The 10,098-nt window shown below is 46.0% G+C and overlaps 1 protein-coding gene across 4 annotated transcripts in view; it reads left to right on the forward strand.

The window, feature by feature from the left end:
• LOC139584298 (protein Jade-1-like) overlaps window positions 1-10,098 on the forward strand; it is a 144,717-nt gene that overhangs the window by 81,683 nt on the left and 52,936 nt on the right. For all 4 annotated transcript variants that reach the window (XM_071415980.1, XM_071415971.1, XM_071415990.1 and 1 more), the window contains 4 exons: window positions 453-664; window positions 1,422-1,589; window positions 3,006-3,122; window positions 8,997-9,614. In XM_071415980.1, coding sequence (XP_071272081.1) covers window positions 453-664; window positions 1,422-1,589; window positions 3,006-3,122; window positions 8,997-9,614 — 1,115 coding nt within the window. The remainder of the gene's footprint in view (window positions 1-452; window positions 665-1,421; window positions 1,590-3,005; window positions 3,123-8,996; window positions 9,615-10,098) is intronic.

Consider the following 10,098-nt stretch of genomic DNA (forward strand, 5'->3'; position numbering starts at 1 on the left):
GGCTCCGAAGTGAACGGTTAACTAAACTCAGCTTCTTCCTGGTTTGCTTTTAAAAACAACTCTTTAATCACTGAACACTGTACAGTATGTAACCCATGGGAGTCCTTTTCCCAGTACTTATAAAACATGGTCTGACACATGGTCGTTTGCTTTCGGCTGTGGATGTTAGAATTTGGCAAGAATCGGAAGAAGTACAAGATCAATTTATAGCCAGGGTTTAATAGTACAAAATGTTCTGCGAATGAAAGACAAACAGTTGAGTTAAACACAAAACGCGTGCCAATTCAGTTACTTGGAGTCCGATATAAATTCCCATAGGTGACGGCTTAGCCTTAGCCATGTGACTAACTGTGACCCTTCACTAGACCCTCTGTTCCTTCTCTCCCAAATGTATGACTCTGACCTGACCCTCTGTGTCTGACCCTCTGTGACACTGACTCTCCCTCCCTCAGCGCTGCCGGAGCTGGACGAGCTGACCATGGAGCGTGTTCTGGTGGAGCTGGAGAGCCAGTGTGAGGAGAACATGCAGCAGGCCATAGAGACGGAGGAGGGCCTGGGCATCGAGTACGACGAGGACGTGGTGTGCGACGTGTGCCGGTCCCCCGAGGGAGAAGACGGCAACGAGATGGTCTTCTGTGACAAGTGCAACATCTGCGTACATCAGGTACAGATGAGGGTTGGGTGGAGGTGGGATATTTTGCTGGGTGAAGAGGAGGGGACAATTAGAAGTTGTAGGGATATTAAGAGTTTCCTGTCTTTTGAAAGAGGGTGTACGTGTTTAGTGAGCGTTAAGTCTGTTTGGGCAGTATTACGGGTGTTTTGGGGGGTCAGGATGCGATTGGGGATGGGGGGGGGGATTTGTAGTTATTTTGGGTCATGGAAAGATTTACATAAAGGTCAAAGGTGGTAATTTAGGTTTGTTTATAGTTGTGGGGAGAAACTAGATACTCTACTCATTTCTTTCTTTGACTACTTACCTCCAATTGTCAGATCATACAGAAACTCTCCCTGTTCATGGGATTCTGGGTATTTGACGACTATAAACAGCAAGAAAAACACGTCCCAGAAATAGAAACATCAACTTCATGTTTTTAGTTTTTTAGACTGGAGTTTTTTCTTTATTGGGTGGAATGGTGTTAATTGGTTTGACAATCCCCTGACAGTTATACAGCTCTATCAACCTCCTCCGTTCACCACTGTTTTGACATGTTTGAAAATAGTCCCTCATCCTCTCCATCTCCTCCCAACCCCTCTCTTCCCCCCTCTCTCCATCTCCTCTTTCCCTCTCCTCTCCCTCTCTCCTCCATCTCCACCACCGTCTTTCCCTTTCCCCCACCCCTCCGTCTCGCCTCCCTCCCTCTCTCACTCCCCCCCCCCCCCCCTCTCTCACTCTCCTCCCCCATCCCTCTGTCTCTCCCCAGGCGTGTTATGGGATCCTGAAGGTCCCACAGGGGAACTGGCTGTGCCGAACCTGCGCCCTGGGGGTGCAACCCAAATGTCTGCTGTGCCCCAAGAGAGGCGGAGCCCTGAAGCCCACCCGCAGTGGAACCAAGTGGGTCCACGTCAGCTGTGCCTTATGGATCCCCGAGGTGAGCCCACTGGGCACACACACCTGCACAGAGACACACATGCACATACGCATACATATTGGTACGCATCCCCACATTATACACATGCACACACACATTTATAGACCTTCAATACATGCAATCATATGAATGATTAATATATATGCAAATACACACGCTCCCACTCCTAAACAAGACAAGCACACACACACACCTTGAGCATCAACATTACTGGGACAATAAGACAAACGTGGTTACGCTAAGGCCCGCTGCTCAAACCGGCGTGAAGCGCTTAGGTCCCTGTTAATGAAGTGCCTTTTGGTGTCCTGTACCCTTTTAGCAATAATTGAATTCTGTCACATTGATTGGACTAATTCTTATTGTTGTTCTTGTTTGTTTTACTTCCCCCACCAACGTCTTTGAAAGGAAATTAATTTGCGTCTTGCTTGCTCGCTCGCTCGCTCTCTCTCTCTCTGCACTAAAGACACAGGCAGAGAGGGGTAGTTAATAAGAAGCTGTGGCGGAGATGGGAATTTCACAGGCGTCAGGGGGGCTTTCAGCTTTGAGAGGGTCCGGCATCAGCTGAGGCTGTATCTCTCTCACTTAGACTTCAAATGCTCGAACCTCTCGCCGTTCTACACCTCTCTCCGCAACCCTCCAAACTCCCTCACCCCTCCTCCGCCCTTATTCCAAAATAAGGCCAACTTCAATTTTCCGCCTTTCCTTCAGGCTCTTGATTTCCTCCTCATTTCCAGTTGTCACTTTTAAATGAAAGCTTTTCATTGCATTTTGGTAATGTGAACTAATTGGAGCCGGAATAAGGGGAAAGAGCGATTTTTGAAAAGTAACGCGTGTGCGCGCACACACACTCAGAGAAAGACACTTGGAAAGAGACCCAGTCCTCCATCTTGAGAGTTGAAGACTCTTGGATATCCTAATCAAGAGAGGACAAAAGCTAGGGAGGGGAAGGAAGATGGTGATGCCTGCGTAGAGCGAGAGAGCATAGCCCTCCACTCTGTGTGAAAGGCCTGGTTCAATGGCTGCAATCAGAATGGGGGAGGATTCACGCAGCATTTCATGGACTATCAGGGAGAGGAGGGGATGGAGGAAGTCCGGATTGTCTGCCAGTTATTAGGGCCTGGGCATGAAGGATGAGGCCTTTACAGAAATACTCTTTTCAGAGAGAGGAATATGAATGTGGGGGAATGAATGTCGGAAGCTGGGCGGAAGGGAAGAGCCCTTTTAAGGGATGACACTGGGCTCTCGGAATATAGACTTCGCAGAGAATGTGACATTCAGTGAAAGAACTACTTCCAACCTCAAAGTCTGTATTAACGTCTGTGAAGCAAAGTGCTTGATGAGCATCTGTCAACTGTTCTGTGTGTATTAATGTCTTGTAAGACACATCTGTTTTGACTGTGTGTGTGTGTTATCTAGGTGAGTATAGGCTGCCCGGAGAAGATGGAGCCCATTACCAAGGTGTCCCACATCCCCTCCAGCCGCTGGGCCCTGTTCTGCAGCCTGTGTCGAGAACACACAGGCACCTGCATACAGGTGAGACACACACATTACCAGAAAACACCACTTTACTGCACCAGTACACACAATAGTATCGCCAGACAGATGCATTTCTACACAACATTCTATACACACAAGCGCACACACACACACACACACACACACGCAGTAAGCCCCCCTTTAACACGCAGTAAGGGTGTTAAAGATGCCATGAAGGTGTGATAAGGAGTTCTTCATTTTAATTTAAGTTTCTCATTAGCAGCACATACGTGACCCACCATCTATTTTCTGTCTTATGTTTAAAAAAATAAAAATGTAAATGGTGTTTTTTGCATTGGATAAAAGTACAGACTCAGAGCTTCAAAATGGCATATCATACACTGTAGTTAGAGGAAACATGGGGAAGTAATGCTGCTTTGAAAAGTTGATACATTTGTAATCCCATTTAGGAGAAAAAAAGCATTCAAACATTTTGCTGTGGTTTTCACACTTGCTCTACATGAGTCCTTGGGGGAAAATGTATTTAGAAAAGTAACACTTTAACCAAATTCCCCAAAAGGAGTCTTGTTCTCACCAAGTTACCCCTTTAGGCAAACCATTTACAGTATTAAATTTCCTGTTCTTGTATAATAAAGATAACCTTTCACATTGAACAGCTACAGTGCCGCTCTTTGTGTTGGCCCATGTAGCATCGTTCTGAGGCTCTAGACCCTTAAAGAATTCACAATAGAACACATGCGACTGTGGCCATGTGCTGAAGCAGTGAGGTAGTGCTTAAAAAAACGAAGATAAGTGCTGAAGGTGGTAGCCTACATTTAGGAAAACGTCAAACACCACAAGTTCAAGACAATATCTAGACCTAGGCCTATATCATAAGATAATTTCAGTAACTTTGATTCAGGTTACGATATGAACAAACTAATCTAGCCTGAGCGCATACTGTACATTCGGAAAGTATTCAGACCCCTTGACTTTTTCCACATTTTGTTACGTTACAGCCTTATTCTAAAATGGGTTAAATAAATAAAAATAAGCCCTCCTCAATCTACACATAATACCCCATAATGACAAAGTGAAAAACTGGTTTTTAGAAAGGTTTGCAAATGTATTAAAAATAAAAAGGTATTCAGACCCTTTGATATGAGACTTGAAATTCAGCTCAGGTGCATCCTGTTTCTATTGATTATCCTTGAGATGTTTCTACAACTTGAATGGAGTCCACCTGTGGTAATTCAATTGATTGGACATGATTTGTGAAGGCACACACCTGTCTGTATAAGGTCCCACAGTTGACAGTGCATGTCAGAGCAGAAACCAAGCCATGAGGTCGAAGGAATTGTCTGTAGAGCTTCGAGACAGGATTGTGTCAAAGCACAGATCTGGGGAAGGGTACCAAAACAATTCTGCAGCGTTGAAGATCTCTAAGAACACAGTGGCCTCCGTCATTGTTAAATGGAAGAAGTTTGGAACCACCAAGACTCTTCCTAGAGCTGGCCACTCGGCCAAACTGAGCAATCAGGGGAGAAGTGCCTTGGTCAGGGAGGTGACCAAGAACCCAATGGTCACTCTGACAGGGCTCCAGAGTTCTTCTGTGGAGATGGGAGAACCTTCCAGAAGGACAATCATCTCAGCAGCACTCCACCAATCAGGCCTTTATGGTAGATTGGCCAGACGGAAGCCACTCCTCAGTAAAAGGGACATTTCAACCTGCTTGGAGTTTGCCAAAAGGAACCTAACGGACTCTGACCATGTGAAACAAGATTCTCTGGTCTGATGAAACCAAGATTCTTTGGCCTGAATGCCAAGCGTCACGTCTGGAGGAAACCTGGCACCATCCTTACGGCGAAGAATGGTGGCAGCATCACGCTGTGGGGATGTTTTTCAGCGGCAGATACTGGGAGACTAGTCAGGATCGAGGGAAAGATGAACGGAGCAAAGTACAGAAAGATCCTTGATGAAAACCTGCTCCAGAGAGCTCAGGACCTCAGACTGGGGCAAAGGTTCACCTTCCAACAGGACAACGACCCTAAGCACACAGCCAAGACAATGCAGGAGTGGCTTCGGGACAAGTCTCCGAATGTCCTTGAGTGGCCCAGCCAGAGCCCGGACTTGAACCCGATCGAACAGCTCTGGAGAGACCTGAAAATAGCTGTGCAGCAACGCTCCCCATCCAACCTGACAGAGCTTGAGAGGATCTGCAGAGAAGAATAGGAGAAACTCCCCAAATCCAGGTGTGCAAAGCTTGTAGCGTCATACCCGAGAAGACTCGAGGCTGTAATCGCTGCCAAAGGTGCTTCAACAAAGTACGGCGTAAAGGTTCTGGATACTTACGTAAATGTATTTGAGTTTTTTATTTAGAATAAATTAGCAAAAAACGTTTAAAAACCAGTTTTTGCTTTGTCGTTATGGGGTATTGTGTGTAGATTGAAGATTGATGATTTATTTTATTTGTAGAATAAGGCTGTAGCGTAATGTGGAGAAAGTCAAGGAGTTTGAATACTTTCAGAATGTACTGTATATCTGTCCTGCCCTTTGACAGGACAAGGAGGAAGGACATCAACATTGCACAGCAGCTGAAACCTAGTCACATCTGAGTGAAAGCTCCTTGGCCACAACAACACCAGGCTCCAGACAATTAAAACTATAAAGGAGGAAAGCAGACAAAAATAGACAAGACATTAAAACCTTGCATACCAGCAATAACATTCATTGACTCCCAAATAATAAGCCCGAAGTACAAAGACAAACTACCTGAAGTCTTGCGTGTTCACCCTCGATCATCTCCTTGTACTAGTAGCGGAGAGCAGGTTTATGCTGAAAGACACATTCCCCCAAAATAGGCCCTTGGAATTCTAATTAGCATAATAAAACAATCCCCATAATAATCTGTCGGGTTTCAGCTAGAGATATTTGTTTTTTTGCATTGGATGCGTCTCAATCCACCGCAACCGTCGATGTCGCACCTTCCCATCTGCGGTGAAATGTGACAGAGCTAGAGCAGTGTTTGTAAGACCATGAGACATCCCAAAAATCGTCTGTAGCGTCTGAATGGTTTGGCCTCTATGTTAAGATGAGACTCTCGTGAACACGTCCAAGTCAGTTGTTTTGCTCTAGGACTCCCACATGCCTCAAGACTCATCTTAAGGTCCCCCGGTACCAATTGAAAACATTTATGGAAGTATATTTGGAGACTGTTTTAGTGTAAAAAATAAGGGGTTAAATATATGTACTAAATAAATAAATGTTTCCTGATCTTTCTTATATCGCTCAGATATATTGTAGGACTGACACTTCGGAACAAAAGTCCCAAAAATATATTAAAGGGAAGATACGTTTCATGTGGTGAATCTGTTATTCAATGCGTTTGTATTGGCAGTAAGGCCAAAACTGATTTGTCATCAAATAATTAAAACACTTTATATATATATAGATATCCACTTTCGAGGGCTCTTCAAATTCAAATAGCTAAATTATCCTTGGTATGACTTTCTTAAAACAATTCCATATAGCTTAGTAGAACCCCCCCCATACTCCCTTAGACTCTTATGGGTTTAAACATTATTGAATTCATGCCCTATAGCTTGTTATTTCCTGTTGATTGCTACAGTTGTATTAAAATGCCCTGTGCACGTTTAACCTGCTTCCATTCCAATAATGTCAATGAAGACACAAGATAACTAGCTAGATTTAGCAAACATTTAGCTTCGTAATTACGAAGCTAGTTGTACATGCAAAAAAAAAACAGTAGCTAGCTATTTAGGTATAATTTCATCGTGGCTATCTAGCTAGCCAACTTAGCATGTCCCTATAACATGCGGTTTGATTAGCTTGCTAATTGATTTGTGTTCGCGCCACAGTGGCTATTTTCGGTAGCTAGCTAGTTAAACATGAATGACAAACTGGCAAACATGAAAAAGATTATCACATCCTCAATCAAAATTAACAGCAGAATGCAACTGGCCAACTCAGCTAGCCATGTAAACAGTGGCTCGTTGCGGGACGAAGCAAACTAGAACGGTACCTGTATGCAACTGTCTAGCTAACTAGCTAGCCAGATAGCGAACAATATCTAGCAATGAAAACAACTGTTTGATTCAATTGAGATAGCTACATGTATATATGTTATTATCTTGCCATTTTAACGGTAGACTCTTACTTGTGTATGGATTATGATGGTTCACGGAATACTGAACAAATCCCCAGATAGCAAGCTGGGCCCGTTTTGAGACCAAACAGCTGAAATGGCTACACTAACTAACCACAAGTGTGTGTATTCAGTGAATTGCTGTCTGACAAATTATGATTGATGTTTTATTGGAGGATTATTATATTCAAATACTCACCTTTTTTTAATATTTTTTTTTATGTAGCTCATCAATTAGTTTGTGTCCCAAATGGCATCCTATCCCCTACATAACGCACTACTTTAAGTGCACTATATATGGATAGGGTGCCATTTGGGACGTATTCTAAGGCTATGGTCCCATAACGTTGATATGTCCAGGAAGGGTGCAGTGAAGTAGCAGCGCTCGTACTGTATCTGTATCCACTATCCACCAGACAGACAGTGTGATATATTTGGACTGAAAACAACTACTTCCATTTAATGTTTAGCGGACTGACAATGGGAGTCAGTGTGGGGAGCTGGTATTGAGGGCATTACCAAGCTGCAGGGTGAAGAGATGAGGAATGGTGATTTCCAGTTCTGGCTTATCTCTCTCGCCTCATCATGGCAGACAAAGCTGTATGGGCTCTCAGGAGAGAGGCACTGAGAGAGACAGCCACTGTGACAAGTGGAATACTCTACTGTGATGAAGAGAGAAAGCATGGAAAGGAAGAGTCAGAGCCACAAGTTCTCCTCTCAGCTTCAGTGATGGGAGTGCGTTGGGCCTCTGGAGAACAGCGCGAGAGAGGACGAGGCAGAGAGAGAGAGGGAGGGATAAAGAGAGAGAATGGGCACAGGAGAGGGCCGGAGTGACAAGTGGGCTGTGATATCTTCTGTGAGTTGGGCCTCTGTAGACAGAGCGAAAGAAAGGGAAAGAGGGAGGGAGGGCGCGACAGAGAAGAGCCAGTTCCCAGGCAGCCACAGGGACACCGTGGCTTTGTCCCACATGGCACCCTATTCCCTACATAGTGCAGTATGGGTGTCCCTCTGGGTCCCGGTCAAAAGTACTGCACTAGATAGGGAATAGGGTACCGTTCGGGGCGCAGACCCTGAGCTGAGCAGGCCTGTCATTGTCATCCCAGGCCCTTAGAGAATGTGGGCCTCTTGTTCTGCTGCTCTCTGATGGCATGGAAAACACTGCTATCCCCCATCCTCCCTTCATCCCCTCATGAGACCTCTCCCAGAGGCAGTCTTTGGTGAGGTCTGAAATGGATAGGCCTGAGGAAAGGCAACAACAGAGGTTTGATTTTTAGACTGCGGTTGTAATGTAGGGAGGCACGGACAGATCAGGGTTCCCTTGTTGTTCTCTGTGGCTTCTGATACTTATAGGAACCAAGATTTTATTTTGATCGTGTTGCCCACAGGTCAGGAGATAGCGGAGCTCCTGTTTGTCTGGGGTAGACAGGATAGAGGCAGACAGAGGAAATTTAGCAGAACACTAATTTCTCTGAACACGATCTCTGTCACGCATATTTCTCTCTGTGGTGGCAGAGGAAGGAGTTCGGACAGTAATGCGGAGCAGTCATTACCATGTTTGTGAAGACAACATCATCAGAGACCAACTATTATTTCCCCTACAGATTGTGGGACTGTGTACCCGTCTTCTGTATTCGTGTTTAACAACTCTGAAGCGGTGTTTGATGTGACACTCATATTTGAAACTTGTCTTTCCTTTACTCCCTTGTGCGTCCTCTCCTCCTCACCTCCCTCCCTCTCTCACTCCCTCTTCCTCCCTCCCTTCCCAGTGCTCCATGCCGTCCTGCATTGTGGCCTTCCACGTGACTTGCGCCTTTGACCATGGCCTTGAGATGCGCACCATCCTGGCGGAGAACGATGAAGTGCGCTTCAAATCCTACTGCCTGGAGCACAGCAGCACTACCGCCTCCGGCAACAGTAACAACGCCATGGCCGGCAACAGTAACCACACCAACAACGCTGGTGCCAGCAGCAAACCAGACTGGGCTGGACACGGCAACGACCACAGAGCCTCCGTAACTGCGCCGGACCACCACCAAGCGACCAGCGAGCTGCCGCCGTCAGAGCGGCCGCTGCCGCCTGTGGAGCGTCCAGACCGGGACCAGATAGAGCGGGAGAAGGCCAGCCAGCGCAAACAGAAGCTACAGGAGCTGGAGGACGAGTTCTACCGCCTGGTGGACCCCAAAGACGTGGCGGAGAGCCTGGGCCTGCCGGACGCCCACGTGGACTTCCTGTACCAGTTCTGGAAGCTGAGGAGGAAGTCCAACTTCAACCGTCCTCTGGTGACGTTGAAGAGAGACGAGGTAGATAACCTGGCGCAGCAGGAGCAGGACGTGTTGTACCGACGCCTCAAACTGTTCACACACCTACGCCAGGACCTAGAGAGGGTGAGTGGCTGGCCCGGGGAGGTGGGGACAATGTGTGTGTAATGTGAGTGTGTGTCGTTTGTTGTTATAATGACATGTATGTGCGTTGGTCTGTCTGTCTGTCCAGCTGTATGACTTACACAATCCTGCGTCATCCATTGGGCAGACGGTGAAAGGGCTACATTTGCAATGTAGTCATTTAGCAGACAATCTTATCCAGAGCAACTTACAGTTGTGCGTCCATCTTAGGCTAGCTAGGTGAGACAACCACTTGTTATAGTAAGTCAATTTTTCCTCAGTAAAGTAGCTATCAGCAAAGTCGGTGCTATTAATAAAAAAAATTAAAAAAGGAGATTTTCCGTAAAGATACTTTATGTCTGTTAGGCTTTATACCTGAATGATGTTTCAGTAACACTCACACCAACTCTGTCCATAATGTAGTTTGACTGAGACCAGGGGTAGCCTGCCCTGTGCTATCCGCTCAGGATGCCCCGTGCAGCCTCCC

This window comes from Salvelinus alpinus, chromosome 1, assembly GCF_045679555.1.
Source record: "Salvelinus alpinus chromosome 1, SLU_Salpinus.1, whole genome shotgun sequence".
Taxonomy (NCBI): Eukaryota; Metazoa; Chordata; class Actinopteri; order Salmoniformes; family Salmonidae; genus Salvelinus; species Salvelinus alpinus.